The sequence below is a fragment of the Protopterus annectens genome, chromosome 8.part0 (assembly GCF_019279795.1).
Source record: "Protopterus annectens isolate FY-2018-M chromosome 8.part0, PAN1.0, whole genome shotgun sequence".
Classification (NCBI taxonomy): Eukaryota; Metazoa; Chordata; order Ceratodontiformes; family Protopteridae; genus Protopterus; species Protopterus annectens.
In genome coordinates, this window is record NC_056741.1 from 1,300,800,173 (window position 1) to 1,300,822,789 (window position 22,617).

General features: G+C 39.6%; 1 protein-coding gene across 2 annotated transcripts in view; it reads left to right on the forward strand.

Moving 5' to 3' along the window:
* LOC122809369 (cryptochrome-2-like) overlaps nt 1-22,617 on the forward strand; it is a 321,493-nt gene that overhangs the window by 243,852 nt on the left and 55,024 nt on the right. For both annotated transcript variants that reach the window (XM_044080815.1, XM_044080813.1), the window contains exons 8-9: nt 57-197; nt 8,745-8,896. In XM_044080815.1, coding sequence (XP_043936750.1) covers nt 57-197; nt 8,745-8,896 — 293 coding nt within the window. The remainder of the gene's footprint in view (nt 1-56; nt 198-8,744; nt 8,897-22,617) is intronic.

Sequence of the window (22,617 nt, forward strand, 5' to 3'; positions counted from 1 at the left end):
GGTTACAATTCAGAAGTCACTTTTTTCATGTAATACTGTCTTATGTTGTCATTCAGGGTCGTACAGGCTACCCCTTCATTGATGCTATTATGACTCAGTTGCGGACAGAGGGCTGGATTCATCATTTGGCACGGCATGCTGTGGCTTGCTTTTTGACACGTGGTGACCTCTGGATATCGTGGGAGGAGGGTCAGAAGGTAAATAATTGATCAAAAGACTATATTTGTATCTGGCATCACATTTGCTGGTGACCTGCTTTTTTTTCTGCATGAATCTTAGCATGAATATTGTATCTACAATGAAGTAGAACATTTGACCACTGACTCTATGTGGCCTTTTCCTAGTCGTACTGTATGGTCTTGGTAAAGAGGCAGCGTGTATCACTATGAAGGACTCGTAGTGTAGATTTTTTGTTAAAATTTTATCATAAATACTAAAATAACCATGGAGATGGGTGCCAATAAAACCAGGAACCAAATAAAAACAAACCAGGCACCCAAGGAGGCAGGAGGAAATAAACCACGAATCTTGTAGTGGAAGCAACAACCAGTTTATTAATACATAAACGCCACACAATTCACTGCATTTTCATCCACTGGACTTCATCAGATGTAAAAGTAAATGAATGAATATCAAGCTGTAGCAGCCTTTATACCCCTCCCAACAGTTTAATTGGATAATAATAGTTTAATTAAAATCTTGAGTCACTACAATATCACGTCCATAGTAGCCATAGAACATAATGCCTCCACACAAACAAAAAATTAAACCTACTATTTGTATCCATACAAAATTTTATATATAAAAATTTTTTATATACTAAACATAGCTTATTTTAAAAAATACTAAAAATGATGTGCAAATATGCTAAATATAAATGTTAAAATTTATGAGTCTTATGAATTCTTTAAATGAGTTAATATGAAATCAATAATCCATAATAAACCTACCAAAGTGAAGGAATATGTCTAGAAAAATATGTGAAAAAATTAAAATAATTATGTAATCATTCACGTTAAAAACCAGTGAATATTAAATGTAAAATGTAATCCTCCTCCTTCTTACGGCTGCTCCCGTTAGGGGTCGCCACAGCAGATTAACTGATGTTTATTGTGTTTCACTGTTGCAGTCATCACTGTAGGGTTCTTCCTGCCGGCAGGCAGCCCTCAGTCGGCTAGAATCCCAAAGTCTGGGTCCGGCGTCGGCTGTTCAGTCATGCTCCCTGACGTCAGAGTGCCAGGAGTACAAAGCTGCCAGCCGACGCCATGTTCTCCAGTCTTTCTTGCCATGCGGTGGAAGCAGTTTGCAAGTGCCAGTCGGCTGACTCCTGATATTTTTCGTGCTTCATTCCAAAGACTTTCTTCTTCTTCTCAAAGCTAAGTACCCCGTTGGGGAAACTTTTTTCTTGCTCCAGTCTGATGTCAGAAAAAGTTAATAATTGTATTTCTTGTGGGAAGCAAATACCTCATAAGGATTTCCACTCTTACTGTATTGCTTGTTTAGGCCCTGACCACGACGTAGTTAGTTGTCAGTTTTGTGCTAGATTTAACCAACATGCTATTAAGCGGAGATACGATTTTGCTTTTCACTACTTTGACAGGCGATTTAATTACAATATGTCGTCGGACACGCTTCCGACTACCAGAGTTCACAAATGACGCAAGGATAAGGACAGGCTTCCAAGGTCCAAATCAGATGAAGGTCTACAAGCGGAGCCAGCTCCAGGTTCGGCAGTCATCAGTGAGGCGCTTTCGCAGCCCCTGTCGTTGGCCATTACAGAACCGATTGCTGAAACGGACTCCCACGAGGAGCCAACTAGGCCTTTGAGTACTACAGGTGCAGGACCTTCGGACAATGCTCCCTCGGATGGGTCCGGAGCAGCTGTGCAGGTACCGGCTTCCGAGGGGGTTTTCAGGCCTACACAGCTTCAGATAAAAGCAAAGGCAAAGACAAAGGTGAAGACTCCTTCTAAATCAAAGACTCCAGCCCAGGCCTCCTCTGATCCGGGACCCAAGTCTCAGAAACAAATGCTTAAAATGGCGGAGGACTTACTAACTATGATTAGGGGTTCACATCCCCCTCCAGACAAAAGGCCAAGGCAAGAATTGGAATATGAATCCTCTGATCAGGCATCTATTTCTTCAGTGTCTTCCTCTGAACAGGAATACACTTTCCCTCCTTATGAGGATTCTGATGCTGAGGAATCCATTCCTTCAGCTTCTCCCCCTGAGGATTTTTCTTTTGGGGAAACTTTACATGACATGAGGGAACATTTTCACTGGGAAGGACAGGAGTACTCTGAATCTAAGAGAAGACTTAGGGATTTCCTTCTTCGTCCCCAACACAGACCCCTGGCTATTCCTCCTATTTTGGATATTGTGGATGATGTTTTTTCTGAGGCTAATTTAACTCCTGACTCCTTTCCTCCAGCCCCTGCAAAGCCTGACAGACAGGGTCCCTGACTCCCACCAGTTCCTTTATAAAAATCCTGCTGCTGATCCAGAAACTATTTCTCAGGGTCCTAAGGGTGTTAAGGCCACCTCTGCTAAAAACCCTATTCCGTCAGATAAGGATTCTAGAGCTTTGGAGAGATGGGGCAAAAAAGTGTATACTTCTGCAACTTTATCCATTAGGGCTTTAAATTGTCAATTTCATATGCTAAAATTTCAGCAATTTCTGCTGTCTGTTATGAAACAAAAGCTAAGCACCATTTCTGCATGTGCAGATAATAAGGAATTACACGATTTGATGCATGCTACTGAGCAGGTGGGGAAGCATGGCTTACACTGTGGTTTTGATGCCTTGGAGGCTTCATGCAGGGCAGCTGCCACTGGCACAGTTATTAGAAGGCATGCTTGGTTAAAGGAACAAAACTTGCCTGATCAAGTAAAAGCAAAGTTACTGGATGCTCCTGTTCAGCATAATGTTTTGTTTGGGTCTAAGGCTGAAGAGGTGATAAAGAAAATGGAGGATAAGGCAAAATCCATGCAAACGGTTAAGGATTTCTTACAAGTTCAGCTTCTAGATTTAGCAGAAATTGGCCAGCTAAACATTGGTCCTTTCCCAGCTCGAACAGGCCTCAGAGGGGTAGATGTAGGCGCTCCAGAGGGTGGGCCCAAGCACAGACCTCTTACAGACCTAGACAGTGGAGTGCTTCCACCCCCAGGGGTGGAGAGGACAGGCCTCAATCTTACAGAAAACAGGCTCAATGACTCCCCCTGCATGGCTCCAGGAACATCTATCCTGGAAGCCCCTCTAGGAGGAAAACTCTCTCTTTTTCACCAAAACTGGACTTGCATAACCCAAGACAGGTGGGTTCTGGATGTAGTTTCAAGAGGTTACAAATTCCACTTTCATACCTTGCCAAGACCAAGCGGATGTCCAGACCTACCAAAACACCAGTGGGCAGAGGCATTAAACCAGGTGGGATCCCTCTTGGCTATGAGGGCCATAGAACTGGTTCCACAATCAGAGACGGGCCAAGGCTTTTACTCAAGGCTCTTTCTAGTTCCCAGAAAACAAAATTCCTGGAGACCCATCCTGGATCTGTCAGTCTTTAATACTTTCCTGGAGATACCAAAGTTCAAGATGCTTACTCTGCAGCAGCTCCTGCCAATGTTGAGCAAAAATGCATGGATAGTGACATTGGATTTAAAGGAGGCTTACCTACACATCCCTATCAGACAGGAGTGCAGAAAATACCTCAGGTTCACGGCCGGCTCAAAACATTACCAATTCTCTGCGCTGCCCTTTGGCTTGTCTTCTGCGCCCAGGGTCTTCACCAAGTGCCTGGCACCAGTAGTAGCTTACTGCAGACTCAAGGGAATTCAAATTTACCCTTATCTGGATGACTGCCTTATTCAAGCAGACAGCAACGATGTCCTACTCCAGCACTTGGAATTTGTTCAAAATCTACTCAAGTACCTGGGATTCACTGTGAACATAAAAAAGTCAAATTTGACTCCCACACAACAGATAACTTTTCTGGGTGCTCTCCTAAACACAACAACCCAGATGGCATTCCTGACATCCGAAAAACAACTTCAGCTGGCTTCAACTTTCAAAACCCTGGTGTTAATGTCTCAGCTAACTGCAAGGAAATTCCTACAGGCTTTGGGTTACATGGCCTCCTGCCTCCTTCTCCTACCATATGCAAGACTGCATATGAGAAAAATACAATGGTACCTAAAAAGTGTATGGTCCCAGCATTGCCACAGTCCAGACACACAGATTGCTGTCTTGCCTTGCCTGCAAAAGAAATTCCATTGGTGGACCATGGCATGTCTTCATTACAAAGGGAAAGCCTTCAGTCTGCCTCCTGCCAACCAAGTGTTAACCACAGACGCCTCAGATTACGCATGGGGGGCCCACTTGCAGGGGAAAGGTCTGCAAGGTTTTTGGACAGAGGATCAGAAGCCCCTACATATCAATTTAAAAGAGATGTTAGCTGTACAGAATGCCCTCTTGGCTTTCAGGGATCTTCTACAACCAGGACAACTACTGATATGGACAGACAACACCACAGTTATGTGGTACATAAACAAGCAAGGGGGTTCACACTCCTACCCCCTTTGCAGACTAGCCATGACTCTATGGAACACAGCTCTAGCTTGCAAAGTGGATCTACAAGCTCAGTTCCTGCCAGGGAAACAAAATATTCTGGCAGACAGCCTGAGCAGGAACCTGTCAGACCCACACGAATGGATACTAGACACCCAAATATTCAAGATGATTACAGAAGCCTGGGGCTGCCCAGACATAGATCTATTTGCATCCCCCCTCAACTACCAGCTACAGATTTTTTGCACAAGGACATATCACAAACTAGCATGGATATTGATGCTCTCTCATTCAGTTGGAAGAACCTCTCGGGGTATGCCTTTCCTCCTCTACCTCTTCTTCCACGGGTGTTATTAAAGATAAAGCAGGACAAACCCAAGATGATTTTACTGGCCCCAAATTGGCCTCGTCAGTTTTGGTACTCAACACTGATGAATCTATCCCAGGAGCCTCCTTGGATTCTACCTCAGATTCCAAATCTTTTGTCGCAACACCAGGGCCAGGTTCTGCACTCTCATATCAAAACTCTCAGCCTGGCATATCCAGGGTCTATGATTTATCCTACCCTTCCCAAACAGGTCATGGATGTCATCTTAGAAGCCAGACGGCCTAGCACTAGAAAATCTTATGAAGGTAAATGGAAGAGATTTTGCACCCGGATGCATGCTCAGGATTCGGATCCTCTCATACCTAATATCCCATTGATTTTACATTACCTGACAGATACGTTACATAAGGGTTTATCCTTCTCCTCCATAAAAATACATGCCTCAGCTATCTCTGCACATTACAATACAGATCCTCCAATCTTTTCGCATCCACTTCTGAAACAATATCTCAGAGGAGCAAAGAATTTAAAGCCCCCTAGGACACCACCCATACCTGCCTGGGACGTCAACTATGTTCTGGAAAAACTTACTCTGCCTCCTTTTGAGCCTGATGCCACATCTGATATTAAGTATTTATCATGGAAGACAGCTATCCTACTGGCTTTGACTTCAGCCAGAAGAGTCTCGGAGTTACAAGCACTCATGGCTGTGGAACCTTATATTATTTTTCATTAAGACAGGTTCTCTTTAAGGACTAATCCTACTTTCATGCCTAAAGTGGTTTGTAAAGTGGCTTTAAACTAAACTATTCACCTGCCAACTTTTTTCACTAATCCACAAAGTAAGGGGGAAAGGATCTTGCATTCCTTGGACGTGCATAGGCAGCTTCGTTTTTACCTGGACAGGACCAAGGATATCAGGAAAACTAACCAATTGTTTGTTTCTTATGCAGCAAATTCCCAAGGCAAAGCTATTTCAAAACAGACCATTTCTAAATGGATTGCTCATGGAATCAGATTTTGTTACTCTCATCATGGAAAGCAAATCCCAGGAAAAATTAGGACTCACTCTACCAGAGCTGCTGCTACTTCAGCTGCCTTTCTCAGGGGGAGTACCTACCAAAGACATTTTGGAAGCTGCAAATTGGAGTTCAGTGCATACTTTCTCTAAACACTATAATCTCCCTCTTTATTCTAAGTCTAGGGCAGGCTTTGCTTCTGCAGTCTTGCAGGGCCTTCTAGCCGCCCCTTCTACTCTATAACCACCACCCTTTTTCTCAGCTTTGGAATTCAACCCTACAGTGATGACTGCAACAGTGAAACACAATGGATATAGTACAGTTGTGTACACTTACCATAAATGTAGATGTTCGAGTGTCTTCACTGTTGCAGTCTGGGTTACCCACCCTCCTGTCCCCTCTTATGCTTTTATTACTGTGGTTTCCTACTTCACCCGTCTTCTGAGGTGTATTTGCTACAGGGTATGGGGTTTGTTGTATGTTACATTTTTGTTTTACTGTTAGCCTTCACTTTTGGGTACCTGGCATCTGGGGCAAGAAAAACTGAAGAACATGGCGTCGGCTGGCAGCTTTGTACTGCTGGCGCTCTGACGTCAGGGAGCATGACTGAACAGCCGATGCCAGACCCAGACTTTGGGATTCTGGCCGACCGAGGGCTGCCTGCCGGCAGGAAGAACCCTACAGTGATGACTGCAACAGTGAAGACACTCGAACATCTACTCTACATTTATGGTAAGTGTACGCAACTGTACTTTTCCATTTCTTACTGTCCTCTGCATCTTGCTCTGTCACACCAACCACCTACATGTCCTCTCTCACCACATCCATAAACCTTATCTTAGGACTCCCTCTTTTCCTGTTACCTGGCAGCTTCATCCTTAGCATCTTTTTCCCAATATACTCTGCATCCCTCCTCAGCACATGTCCAAACCAATGTAATCTTGCCTCTCTGGCTTTGTCTCCAAACCTTCCAACCTGGGCTGATCCTCTAATATACTTATTCCTAATCCTGTCCATCCTCGTCACACCCAGTGCAAATCCTACTAAAAAAAAAAAAAAAATATATATATATATATATATATATATATATATATATATATATATATATATATAAGGTGGATAAAATGCAGAAAAAATATGCACATTTCTTTATAATTTTGCTGCCCTCATTTTCAAAATGGGGGTAATGGAATTATGTTCGTTGAGCCCTGGGAATCTGTTGGCTTCCAACAACAACTGCCAGAATACTTCTCTTTTTATATTCACTTGTTTTTAACGTGAATTATTATATAATTATTTTAACCATTTTTTCACATATTTTCTAGAAATATTCCTTCACTTTGGTAGGTTTATTATGGATTATTGATTTCATATTAACTCATTTAAAGAATTTATAAGACTCTTATAAATTTTAACATTATTTATATTTAGCATATTTGCACATCATTTTTAGTATTTTTTAAAATAAGCTATGTTTAGTATATAAACATTTTTTATACATAAAATTTTGTATGGATACAAATAGTACGTTTCATTTTTAGTTTGTGTGGAGGCATTATGTTCTATGGCCACTATGGACTTGTGATATTGAAGTGACTCAAGATTTTAATTAAACTATTATTATCCAATTAAACTTTTGGGAGGGGTATAAAGGTTGCTACAGCTTGATATTCATTCATTTACTTTTACATCTGATGAAGTCCGGTGGATGAAAATGCAGGGAATTGTGTGGCATTTATGTATTAATAAACTGGTTATTGCTTCCACTACTAGATTCGTGGCTTATTTCCTCCTGCCTCCTTGGGTGCCTGGTTTGTTTTTATTTATCATAGATACTGAGTTAGTCCCACTAAGCTAGTGGACACATTTCAGGGGAGACCCGAGGTGGTATTTATACTATTAGGGGAAATTTGGCCTACCATTTTTGATAGGTGACATGGGATCTTTTACATCCCCCTGAATTACCACCAGGTCAGCACATGGGATATCTGAAGGACAGTATACGCAGAAGTGCAGTATCCCCTAATGCTACACTCCAGTGTCAGAAATCCAATCACCTGTAGTGGGAATAGAACCCACAGCCTCCTGGTCTTCCAGTATGAAAGGCAAGTGTGCTACCTGTTGCACCACTGCACTGACACTATGCCTGCTGTTATGCTTTGTGGCAGCTGTAGTACAGGTTTCTGTCATTTAACCTCTCAGTTCAGGGGATGTTTAAGAGAAGTACAGATTTTTTAACTTTTGAGTTGTGTTTAAACTTATAAGGTAGACTGTTCCATGTTCATTTAATTGTTCACTTGAGTCCTTTCTTCCCTGGAAACCACTGTTCATATGCTTCTTCCAGTTGTGTTATGGAAAGCAGGAATGGGGTTTCCCAGTGCCCCATCTTTCAAAGGAATACTGTTAATGATTGCAGATGGAAGTGCTGCCAATGATCAAGTCTGGCGTCTTGTGCCTCAGAGTTTATTAGGCACAGACAGCCATGTTTTGTACTTGAACTGACTGGCTTCTTAGCCACAGCAGAATACCAGATTATAGTACCTTAATAGTACTCTTATTACATAGAAGAGGCATAGCGTGGTGGTTAAGGTGATGGGCTCAAAGTTAGAGATCTATGTTTGATTACTATCCATTCATATCTGCATACTCTGATCACAAGGAAATTATGCATTTTCCTTTGGCAGACAGGTTTTGTCTGAGAAGAATATATATCTTCCAAACTTATTTGTAATTTGTGGTAAAATTGATATAAGTAACTAACTAATATATTGGGTCATTTTAACATTGCCTGTTGTATATTTTTTCCTCAAGATCTATGAACTCTTGTCTTTCTGTAGGTCTTTGAAGAACTACTCCTTGATGCAGATGTGTCTTTGAATGCTGGAAATTGGCAGTGGCTGTCTGCTAGTGCCTTTTTTCACCAGTTCTACCGTGTTTACTCACCTGTGGCTTTTGGCAAGAAAACTGATAAAAATGGAGACTATATCAAGTAAGGGAAACAGTCTACTTTTTTAATGTAAACACTGACTTTTTGACTAATGCTAGCTTCTTCCACATTCCATCTAAGGTTTTACCCCTTCAGCTATTATTCTCTGTGCCTGTGATAGAACACCATTCAGTCCTTGTTTTAGTTTTAAGTGTTTACTTGTAAGGATGATATGCAAGTGCACACATTCTTACAATAGAATTTTGGTTTTATGCATGTTACATGACAATAGTGCACTGTTTTATTTAAGACATTACAGCATATTGGTTATAGTGCTAGGCTTTAAACATTGAAATTTGCATTCAATTTCTCCCCAGTTGTGTACTTTGTCAGCCCAATAAAGTGACATAACTTTTCTAGGGTAACCCCTAAAAATTCAGCAAAGGAAAAAAGAAGTGTAGGATGAGACCACAAGCTAAAAGAAGAGAGATGAACCTTTTAAGAACCCGTACATGAACAGTATTTATTGTATATATGTATAAATTGTATTTATATCTGCTATAATAAAATGTGAATGTTGTATTTATTAATGAGCAGTGGTTACTAACAGCATGTAGTGGTACCTGAAATGTAAGTAACATAATTTACAGTTATATTACATGCACGTGTGTGACCTGAATGTCACATATTTATCACATCATGCTGTACGTAACCTTTGCCAGCATTTGCTGCTATTTGCTACAAGTATTTATACAATAAATTTAATACATTCAGCTCTTAGTATCCCTTTAAAGTACTCACTGCACACACTGACACTGTGAATGATGCATGTTTTTACTGTCACTGCCTGTTGTAATGTTAATAGCAAGGTGTGTGTATGTCATTGTTAAAAGTTGAGTTGTTTTCCAAAACACTCCAGTAGCAGTAAATGTCTTTTTATTTCTCATTTTAGTGTATTCACTTAAATTGCATGTGTGTGGGGTTTGAAAATCAACACACTGAAAACCAAAGGCATAGCCAGGGTGGGGCAAAGGGAACAGCTCTGGGTGCAAGATCTCATAGGGGGTGATTAGCAGCGTTGTCAGGTCTGAAGCACTTTAGTTTCATAGTTTCATAGTATAGTACTAGGCTATCTGCCCTAGGGCATTTATAAGCCTAGCCAAAGTGTATGTGGCTTTCGCCACCCCATGTAATGATACAAAAGTGTACAATTTAAATTAAATTTAGTTTACTGTGCCTCTATCTAGCAGTGACACAGAGATGACCCCCGGGGTAAACCTACGATCACCCATCCATTCGTCCAGATTTCTCTTGAAGAGAGTCAGTGAGGGGCTCTGCCTAACATGGACAGGTATCCTGTTCCAGAGTGTGGGAAGCCTCTGGGTTATGAATCTGTTAAAAGTTGAGTTGTTTTTCAAAACACTCCAGTAGCAGTAAATGTCTTTTTATTTCTCATTTTAGTGTATTCACTTAAATTGCATGTGTGTGGGGTTTGAAAATCAACACACTGAAAACCAAAGGCATTGCCAGGGTGTGCAAAGGGAACAGCTCTGGGTGTAAGATCTCATAGGGGGTTGATTTTCAAAGTGCTCTGTTAGTGTTTTAGTACAATACCTGCATTCAGAAATGAGTAACGTTACTGTATTTTCTGAAGCTGTCAGAGTTCCCTGTCTAGTATTTAACCTGTAGAAGCCACTTTTTACATATGTATGTGACAGTGTTTTTTTTTTTTTAGGCCTTGGGTATGAGAGGACATTTTTTGCTCCTTAGTGTAAAGTTGAGAGGAGCTCCGAAATGTTACAAATCACCAGGATAGCTAGCTACAGCTGTGCTAAAAACTATAAGCAATGACTTTGTAACTTTGGAGTTAGAGAAGAGTAACAAAACTATAATTACAAGCTTAGAGTAACCTGGCAATAATTAACAAAGCGACAGAACCATTCTCTGAATATAGCAGACTTCCTGCTAAGAAAAGTAGTGAACTTTGGGAAAGGTCTGGCGTTACTGGCACCTCTTTCAGTCCATTTAGTTAATGCCAACTTAAAAAATATGCCATCTACCCTGACTGACTTGTTACAACAATTATTGTTTTAAAAAAGAAAACTGCTTAAATAAGGACCTGCAATCTACGTATCATCCTCCACTGTTTCTGCAGCACCGAATTAATTGCTCTTTACCTTCTGATGAGCTTTGCCCCTCCTCACCCTCAGCTGGAATCTCAATTCTCTCCACAGCATAAATTTTGTTCAACATTTTATTTTTGAGAAAGCCAGACGCTTCAAGATCATGTGATACTTGCGGTTTGATGTTTATGACTTCATGAATTTTGATTCGATAGTAGAGTTATTGACTGTTCCTAGTAGAAGTGATAAAGAAAGGAAGGAAAGAAAATATGTAATTTGATGAATGTCTTTACATTTTTTTCTGTTCTGAATGTATCTGAACTTTATATCAGCTGTTACTATTGTGTTTGTAAATAATGTATTACCTTTGGTGACCAGGTTAGTACTGTTGTGATTGTTATTTTATATCTGTTAAATGTAACTCATTTTTGCATTCCTGAAAATGAGTTAATCCTGCATGCTTGGGTATGTGTGAGTGTATGCCTGTATTTATTTATTATGAGCCATGTATTTTTCTAGACCTCTTGATAGTGCTTAATGCTAGGAGTCTGATTTAAAAAGAAAAATGACTGATGTAGAAACAGTGCTCCCAGAGAATATTATGTTCTGTTCCATCGTGGACACTTCGTATGATAATAAAAAGTTACATAGGTGGGCACACTGCTTTTCATTCACTCATTTTCCAGTACTCCCTTCAGTGTATTAAAGGTCATTGGGGGAGCTGAAGTTTGTCCTGACGAGGTACAGATGTAAGGTGTAGTACCAGTCCTGGATGGGACTCCAGTCCATCCCAGGATGCATGTACACTGGCAGCTGTATAAGGTCCTTGCCATAGCAGCAGATCTTTGAGGGGAGGTGAATTAAAATAAGGATTTTAACATTTACCCACTTTCTATATCTTATTTTCATGACAGATTTTTATTTCTGTGTAGTGGCTGTGTTTCCAGTGAGAATCAGTGTAGGTTTTGTGCCATGCTAAGCGTTGTTGTAGGTGGTATGAAATGCCTGCGTATATTCCAGGGTGTGCTCTGCTATCTTGTTCTTCAAGCCTGTATCTTAACAGGAGTAAGTGTGCAGTTCAGCTGCTAAGTAGCACTTGCAATATGTTGTGTATAAGCACGCAAAGTTTAGTATTTTGTACAATCATGCAGCAAATGTCAAAATTAAACTTGCAGTTATTGGCTTTACTGTTAAGAGTGATCTATCCTTAAACCTATTGTGTTATTTTTATACAACTTTACTGCCTTTTACACATAGGGACACAGTAATATAAATTATAACATTTAAGTAGATTTTATAACAGTATTATTGATTTCTGGCAGGTGGAGATTCACAATATCTTTTCTTTTGTAGTAGAAGTAACTCACATACCCTATACAGACAAATTAGTGGTGTAAAATTTAACTGAAGGTATGAGCAGAATGTTAGCAGCAGCTTCTTTTCTGTGGAAGATAGAGCATAAATATTAGCTTCACTGAAGTCAGAATATTAGAAAATGTAGAATAGAAGAGGCCTGCTGTGTTGTTATTACCAGAGAAAGAGCATACTATGAGGTACTTGCATAGGAAAGCATTGTTATAATCGGGCAGGCATTACTGTCTTTGAAAATAAAACGATGGTTTACTTTATGGTGAAGTAACACCATTCCCTTCTAGTTTGAACACCTTCTGTGTGAAAGGAGAATATTTTCTTTAATAGTTATTACAGAAGACCATGGGGATATTCAGAAATATTTACTGTTTCCGTGAAGCGCACTAAGTACTGCCATCTAGTGTGTTTTTATTTGAAAGGCAGAGATCTAGCCACATGGATTCTTCTGTCATACAGCAGAGATGTACAGGGAGTTTTATGCTGTGTCTGTGCTAGTACGTTGTTCAGCACCGTCTGTTGATCAGAAAATACTAGCAGAGGAGGAAGTGTTCTGCAGCTGTGGCTGGTACATTATTTGATTGTATTTTACTTGAGTCCTGTGGCATAACAATGCATAAAGCACTATTGTAGGTTTGTGAATGGCACACAGGGAATTGGCTAATTAACGTATGGAGCAAGTGGCTGGGATGGAGTGGTTAAGGATCATTGCTTGATCCAAGACTTGACAATAAGCCCCAAACACAGTCCGAAATCAATCAAAAACAGGTGAATAGAAATATATCCAAAAAAACTCGAGTTAAGCGCTTTCATCCCTCCATTAAAACTCAGGGACATCATCAGAACTGTTCTGATGATGTCCCTGAGTTTTAGTGGAGGGATGAAAGCGCTTAACTCTGAGTTTTTTTGGATATGTTTCTATTCAACTGTTTTTGATTGATTTTCGGACTATGTTTGGGGCTTATTGTGAAGTCTTGGGTCAAGCACTTTTCTATTTTTTCACTGGTTCATTTTTTCGGTGCTTGTTTCAAACAGTTTTTGGATTTTTATTTAGTGGTTAAGGATCATGTACGGGATCTTTCACAATCTTGCTGCTTGTCATTGGTATTTTTTTAATCAGATAGGGATTTGTGTACTCTTCTATGGCACCCATGTTTTTATGAATTTGGATTATGGTTTTATGGCGTATGTGCTATATAACTAGACTGTAATTCTATTGTGTTTAAAATTCTGATGTACACACACACATACACAGTTTTATATATATATATATATATATATATATATATATATATATATATATATATATACACACTAGCAAAACAACTAATGCCTCAAAATTCTGGAAGCTTTTAATTGTGTATTAATAAAATACTTTTCAGAAAGACATGAAAGAGTTATTTAAAATAATGACCATATAGATGGATTTTTGTTTATTTTGTGATGATATTACATGAATGTGTTATTGAATGTATTCTAGTGCGAACAGAATACAGACTGGGTAATAAGAAAACTAAACTGCTATGAAACATCATTTAACCTATAAAAATATCATGCAGCTAATGATCTTCATAAAACAATGGAAACTAAAAAAGAAAAAATAAATAATGAATCAAAGTGTAGCTACAAGGAATACCTTGCTATAAAATCAAAGATAGCTGCGAGTCATTTTTTAACCAGGATAAAGAGATAAAAATGTGAACCCATGAATGTTAAACTGTTTGTTTGTCCTTCATAGTAACCACTGGCAATTTTTTTTTCAAATCAGTTCAGCTGACAGTTTACAAATTTCACAGAAGAAACATGTAAATGATGGGAAGACTACTGAAGCCCTGTTAACTATAAAAGAAGACATCATTGCTATGTGAAGCAAAATGTACAAACTTTATTACAGGACTGAAGAGCATCCCATTCAACCCAAGTAAAACACAGAATATTTGAACCGTTGGAGTTAGTATTCTTTAAATAATTAAAAAGAGCAGCATCTCTGAAAGTTGGAAGCGAGCTCTGATATTCCACATCTTTAAGTGTGACCCAATGATTATAGACCTGTAAGCCTAGCAATCATTTCCTGTGCACTACTAGAATTAATGATTCCATGTCAAATCTCAGAGGAAAATGGGTTAGTCTTAGACGGGTGATCAATTCCAACTTTATTAAAAGATGATATTTAGCTGCCTTCCTGAGCAGGTATCAGTAGCAGCGGATCAAGGAATTTTAAAATGGATTACATTAGGTAAATGTGAAAAGGATAGTTTATAGTAATTGACTACAAGCAGTGGTGTGATTTAAGGTTTGGGTCTACATTCTGAACTTTTTGTCCATAACCGCAAAGAAACTACCTTACTACACATTCTCTGTACCTGTATCATTTGGCATTGCTGCTTAAATTGGCAGATGCTAACAAATGATTCCGTGATTAACACCAAGTACAGTGGTGACTGCTGGGCAGTAATTCTATTTATAAGGCGGGGGGGGGGCTGATTCTCCCTTAACTTCCCACACTTTCTGCTTTAAATAGCTAGAAACAGGGGTGTTAAGGGAGTGGCAGCAGCTTTTACAAACAGAATTAATTATCTATATATATGTCTGTCTGAGTGCTTCTCTTTCTGTCAGTCTGGCTGGCTTGTCCATCCTTCTTTCAGTCTGTTTAAATAGCTTGGGTCCTTGTTGGGGGGGGGTTGAAGTCATTTACTGCGCAGCAGTCGACTCTGTCTGCTTGCAGAGCTATGGTAACTTTAAAAGTAAAAAAGCCACATTAATAACTTCATAGTCACTCTGGATCTCCAGTTATGCTGGGTCTAATGTTATTTTATCCATAAGAGGGGACAATTTTAATAACCATATTGAGGTTAAGGAACTTAGATGGAATTTTTTTTTAAATGCTTATAGTGAGACGGATCTTAATGACATGGTTAATATTTAAATGCTATTTAAACTCTTTGCCAGCTGGGTAGATTTCTGTACCTATTTCTGTTTTTATTCTTATTTCTATTTAAATTTATTTTTATATGTTATTTTTGATGGTTTTGTTCAGTAAGTGAATCATATAATAGTCATGTGACAGTTGCATCATTCCTTTATTGAACAACGTAATAGTCATGTGACTTGGTACAGGTGCATTTAAACTCTTGGCAGTATGAATGTTTTTGTTCTGAAGGAGTTCAAGTGAATCGAAATGCTCATCTCTGATTAAACAAGTTTCAAGTATTTTCATTTGCTTATTATGTATTAATGATCTGAAAATAAAATGGATGGCCTGTGAGCAAAAAAAAAAAAGTAAAAACGACTACAAAAAAGGATGTGGAGCAACAGCAGTACACTTTCATTATGGCCCGGATTACCAGATAAACTTGAACAGGTAGTCATCAAGTAGCAAACTAGGTTGTAATACAAATAGGTTTGTTACAGAATGTTGCTGTATCTGTCATGTAGAAGGCTGCAGCTATTAGTGCAGCTGCATTGAATCTGAGGTCACTGGGGGTAATGGAGGAGCTAGTTGTTAAAAAAAAAAAAAAAAAAAAAAAAATGAAGGAGCATTATCAGCAGTGTCTTCGGCCTTGGGTGCAAGGTGTTAGGTGACGTGATCAGCTGATGCTGATTTGTCATTGGTGCAGTACTGATATTCATGTCCATACTGGTATTCAGAAGTGAATGCCAATACTGCTTTTGCAGCTCTTAAGCAGTGTGTATGTGTGTGTTATAAACTGTAGCAGGCCGCTATAAGTTTAGCAAGTGGTTTGTTACAGTTGAAAAAGAAGAAAGAACTTTGATCTATTTTTTCTTTTAGTCTTGAAGTAGGGGATGGCATAGCGAATCAGAATACCTAGTTACAGCTCTGATGATGTGTTTTATTTCAGACCCTGGTGGAGATCAGAGATTTGAATAGAAGCATCTGCTTACAATGAGGGGAAATGTTTTAGACATCATTTCAGTAGAAGTGAATAACCACAATTACATTACCCATTGCACCTCCAACCCCTTCAGTATTACCAGGATATAATCAGGGAAAGGGTAGGACTTAAAATAAAATAATGGTTATGTGGATGAAAGCTATACCATGGCTGGGTTCTCTCAGTCATTGATGATGAATAAATGGATACGTTCTTCCTACTCACTTGGGTAGCTTTACCCAGAGTACTTTTCTCCATATCTTGCAGTCATTTTGCTTCCCAGTCTTTTGTACGTTATTACTCATTCTTGTATGATTTCCTAAACTCTTACTCTTCTTCCTTCTTTCACATCCCACAACCAACTACTTGTTTCTCCTCTACTACATGTTTGTCTGTAAATTATTACTAATCTCAGAAACACCCCAGTTTGTTCTTTTTCTCTGCAGCCATCATGCAGTAAGTATATTAACTGTTATTGTATTTTTCTTTTCCTATTCAATAATTAGAAAATGTTATGGTAATTTCCCTCTTTTTTGTGTTAAAATGCTATGTTATGTAAGAAATATTTAAAACTCATGTAAAGCTCATGCATAGATGCTTTTACCGTGCAATTATAAATGTGCATGGTGTGTAAATTAAATGAGGAGCTTTTCTCCCCCTACCTCTGTTGAAAATGGGTTTTACCCAGTCAGACTTCTGGTCAAGAAAGACAAACAAATAAATAAATAAGTCAGTGCAAATGCTCCCTTGTTTGGCAGACATAGGAGAGCAAAAAATGTATAAAAATGTATTGCGCTACCATTTAATTGAACAGTATTGCAATGCTGGTGCACAGACAATTATAAATCATTTTATTTCATTTGTTTTACTGTATTTTGTTAACTGGATTAAGTGAACTGGTCTAAGGACCATTTTCTGCCATGGCCTAGGCCAAGTGGCAGTTAAAGCGTTATAACTACATTTGTATTTTGTTATATTATAACATCATGGCATAGATGCAACATTACAATCTACATTTATATTTAGGGAGTAAGTGGCTACTTAGATGACATAAGTTGCAACCATACCTCTCAACCTCTTAGCACAAGAAATCTGGACAAAGCCAGAAATAATGGGGGGACAAAGGCCCAAAAATAGGGACAGAGTTTAAATATTATTCTTACAAACATAGAAAGTTGCTATACTAACAGGTTTTCTTGTTAGTTAGCATTTTCTGAAGGATATGAAGCCTGAAACTCAAATGTCTGTCACTATTTAGTGACTTCAATCCTGAGTAAGCTGCCAAAAAAACACAAGCTTTATAATGAACAGACCAAAAATAAGAGAGAAAAATCTGGACATTCTGCGAAAATCAGGCCGGTTGAATGGTATGGTTGCAACATTCTAACTAACATAAAATTTAGATTACATTTAGTAATTTGACGTATAACTGTTGAAGTAAACAATGTAAGAAGAAATATATAGCTTTCCTTTGTATATTTACACATCTTACATGGTTACAGCTACGCATTATTGGTTGCTCATTGCCGAATAAGGATCAAACCATATTCCTAAAGCTGTTGCACTTACACTTCCTGAGAACACTGGAAAATATGAAGGTCTCTCCGAACACCATTATATTGGGCGACTTCAATTACCCAAACATAGACTGGGAGCATTACTCTAGCTCCAACACCCTTGCCCAAAGGTTCCTAGAATTCATAAACTCAAATGCTATGGAACAACTTGTTACCACTCCCACAAGAGGGGAAAACATACTGGACCTGATCATCACCAACATGGGGACTCTATGCTCCAGACCAGAAGTGTATCCCTCACTGGTAAGATCAGACCATAAACTGATCTCACTGGATATTCACATCCCGACCCCACCCCCTGCCCAGAAAACCACAGTGAAAAACTTCTCTAAAGCAAATTTCACACTCCTCAAAACCAAGTGGAATCCTTCAAAGCCCCGGCCTGTGGAAAATACGCCCAGACCGCAGAATCCTTTATAAATGCATTCTATGAACACCTTCAGGAATGCATGGATCATGCAATCCCAAATAAAACCAAGACCCAATCCTCCAAAGGCAGACGACCTGTCTGGTGGACCCCAGCCATAAACAAACTATACAATAGAAGGAGGAAGCTACTACATGATAGAGCAAAATCCCAAAAAAGGAAGGCATCTCTGATCAGTATTAGCAAAAAACTAAGGGCACTTCATAAAATCGTCAAAGGCCAGCTTCGAGAGAAAAATTGCACAGGACACTAAGGATAATCACAAGGCTTTCTTTAGTTATGTTAGGAACCTGGGTGGGAATTCCCAGATATGCTCAGAATTAGTCCAAATTGACAAAAAATACACCAAACCCACAGACATTGCCAACATCCTAGCTGACAGGTTCAGCGCAAACTTCTCCCCCCCCCTCCCCACCAAAAGGGCAAATATCTATCCCAGCAGAGTGCTGCCCCCCTGACATTTCAGATGCTCAGGTGGGAGCTGCCCTCTCCAAAGCAAAAAACACAGCATCAATGGGACCAGATGGTGTCCCAGGCTGCATCCTACATGAACTCCAAGAAGAGCTAAACCCAAACATAAAACTACTGTTCAGTCTTAGCCTTACTACAGGATATGTACCCAAAAAGTGGCGTACAGCAACAGTGGTCCCTCTCCACAAAGGTGGTGCCTCAACGGACCCTGGAAACTATCGCCCCATAAGCCTGACTAGCTTGGTCTGCAAAGCTATGGAAAGGATCATCATGGACCTCATAAATAAAGATATTGGGGACCTACAGACACTGGATCCTACCCAGTTCGGCTTTGTTAAGGGCAGATCCTGCCTCTTAAACCTGGTTGACTTCTTTGAAACAGTCACCAAGGCCATTGACGAAGGGAAGGTGGTCCACACAGCCTATCTGGACCTCGCAAAAGTCTTCGATACAATACCACACTCGGGCATTATAGATAAGCTCACCAGCTTAAATATAAACCCCTATGTCACTAGATGGGTTGCAAACTGGCTCAAGGACAGAACCCACATGGTTAGAATTGCTGGAGCCATGTCAGACTCCAAACCAGTTACAAGTGGCATCCCACAAGGCTCAGTCCTGGGACCTCTCTTGTTTGGTATATATTTCTCGGAGGTACAGGCCAACACGGAAGGACTGTGGCTGACCAAGTTCGTAGATGACTGCAAACTGGGCGCCATAATCGACTCTCCAGCCGACACAAGCATCCTTCAAAAGGGCCTCATAGAAACAGACAACTGGTGCCAGAGCCATGGCCTCAAGCTAAACGCCAAAAAGTGTATAGTCATCCCCTTTGGCAAAAACAAAGTGCCCACAAATTACCACATTAGGTGGTAATCCATTAAGTACAGAAGAAGTAATTAGGGACCTGGGGACCCAAGTTGACAGCAATCTCTCATTTGACAACCACGTGGCCAAAGTGGTTAGAAAAACATTTTATATAGCCCACCTAATCATGAAGGGATTCACATCTAGATTAGGGGAGGTCATCGTGCCTCTTTACTCATCCCTCATCAGGCCCATAATCGAGTACAATGCCCCTTTTGGGATGTACCTTACCAAACACCTGCTGCAGCTGGAAAGACCCCAAAAGTACCTCACCAAGAGGATCAAAGGGCTCAAACAGATGCCATATGCTGCCTGGTTAAAGAAACTCCAGCTTTACTCAGTGGCATACCGCCTGCTCAGAGGTGACCTGTGCCTGACGTATAAAGCCATGTCCAACCCGGAATTAAGGGACATGCTGCACCTCAAAAATCCAATCCCATCGAGCTACACGCCGAGAGACTTGAACCTCAGCACTGAAATAAATAGGACATGCTGGAGGGACAGATTCATAACCCAGAGGCTCCCTTCACTCTGGAATAAAATCCCAGTCCAGGTTAGGCAGAGTCCCTCATTGATTCTGTTCAAGAGGAATCTTGATGAGTGGATGGGAGATCATAGGTTTACCCCGGGTATCACTTCTGTGTCACTGTTAGACAGAGGCACAGTATACTAACCTCGAAAAAGGGCATAGCAAAATTAATTTAAAATGGGTGGCGAAAGCCAAACATACTCTGGCTAGGCTTATAAATGCCCTAGAGCAGATAGCCTAGTATGAGCCTATGAACCTATTTGTCTGCCAGGTGTCCTTTTAGTAGCTTTCTAAAGTATATGAGTGTGATGTCTCTTTGTAGTTTGTCTGATATTCTATGCAACTGGGTTTACTTTGTAGATGCTTTCTGTAAGGCTTTCCCAAGTTCTTGAATCATACTGCGCGATTCTGATTAATAGTGTGTTCTTTAAGGGTGGGCAATACTTTTCATGTAGAATTTAGTCGGTAAGGGTATTTAATAAAAAAATCCATGGCTCTTTATACAGTATCATAGTGATTTTCCCTGATAAATGACAAATGTGTATATCTGAATATTTTGTTTATTTTTGCAGTGTGGTAGTTATTTTGTTGTTGGGACTCAAGACATGGGATGATTTTTTTTTTTTGCTAGTGATGAACACATTTTGGAGGGTAAGCTGAGAATGAGAATAACTGGAATCATACCATAATTTGAGGGGACACATGCATGTCTGAAATCAGTGAAACAGTTTTCCATGTTAAGAACTACCAGTCAGCCAGATTAGCGTGTTCACACAGAGAAAATGTTAGTTTCTCTAACACAAAATTAAGATCCCATGGAGGGGCCACCAGTGTTCTTGGAGGCATCTTGTGCAAAACCCCTATCTAAAAACCTTTTGATATGAGAATTCATTGAAAGAGTAGGATCCTGGTCAGTCAAACATGTTTCATGTTATGTAAAAGGAGATATATTCTGTTGTGCAGGTACCAGGCAGTATCCTGTCCTAACTGATGTCAGCCTGAGTAGTTTGATATGTGGCACTGGTAACATCCTCTCCACGATCCTGGCTATAGCTTATACATTTCTCTGGCCTTGCCCTGTTAAACTTTCCCAACTCCTTAACTTTTTGCATCACACGTTATCAATCAGTACACCATTCCTTGGATACTGCCACACTGCTATTCATGGCAGGTGTCTTCCACTGGTGTTTCTTAGTGGGGACTAACGCAAAGTACTCAGTAAACAACTTTACTTGGTGTGGAACTTTTGCATGCACAGTTCCAACAGAAAAGTCCCTGACTCATCTTCTTCCTCTTTTATCTTGCATGATCTGTCTCACCAGTGTCTTCTTAATTTCCTTTTTATTGTTGTCTTACCCTTCTAGCTACTATGTTTTCCCCCTTAAGCCATTCATTTCTCTGTACCTCACCATTACTCATCATATAGTGGGTTTACACCTTAGTTTTTACTGTTGCTGTAAATTTCTTGGTAAGCTAGGATACTGTTCTCCCCTTAGTCTTCATTGTATTCCTTTTCAGAATGACTGGTATTATTACAGTCTCATGTGTTTTAACCATGATTTACATTCATTCACTTTGCGTTTTTCCTCATATCTTTCTAGACATGGTTCACTCATTTTCTTTTACTCTGTCAAAGACCATTCACTGTCATTTCCACAATTCTGTTGTCATCATGTTCTTTAGGATTTACCTTTTGTGCCACACTCTTAATGTAACTATTGTCTCCTCAGGAGGTCCTGACCATTAATTCTCCAGCTTCTTCTGCAGTGGTCAAAGCCAGTTCCAAATGTTACTGTCCAGCAGTTACAACCTTACCTTTCTATTGTGGAAGAGAGTTCTCCTTAACACCTCTAGGATGTACAATCCATTCTGTTATCAGCCAAGGCACATCCAAATCAACTAAGGAGATGCTGAAGGCACTTACAGCTAGCACTCCTCCTTCTGACTTATTCTCTCAGTTTATCTTTGAAGACTCCATCTTCCAGTACATATGCAGCCAGTCTTCTATAGCGATTTTTCTTCACTGATTACTCTTTAACTGAAAACAATTGTTTCATATTTTACTGCCCTTAATATTTTGAAATGTATTGCACTGGTACAGGTTTTTAATTTACTGTATGATTAATATGCTCTTTGGTCATGACGTGTATAAGATATGTTATTGCAACCACGCACCAGTGTGATTGAATTCAGATGCCCGAAACTCTGGGAAAACAGTAACTGATACCTCTGAAGTTAAAAAATAAAAAAAAACTATGCAGTTTAAACCTTGTAAAGCTTTTTTCCATTAGTTTCTTAGCACTTTCATCCCCTTTCCAATTTCCGGGAATTCATCAGAGTGAATTACCATACAGAACACATCCAGTTTTACAGTGTTGAATCCCAACTGTAATTATAACGTCACGCTTGATATTGTTTGCCTTAAAATCACATATAAATTGTTTTATGTACAAATGAATGTAAAATGAAATATTGAAAGAATATAAAAATATAACTAATTATGTACTTAAGACACCTAACAATTAATTA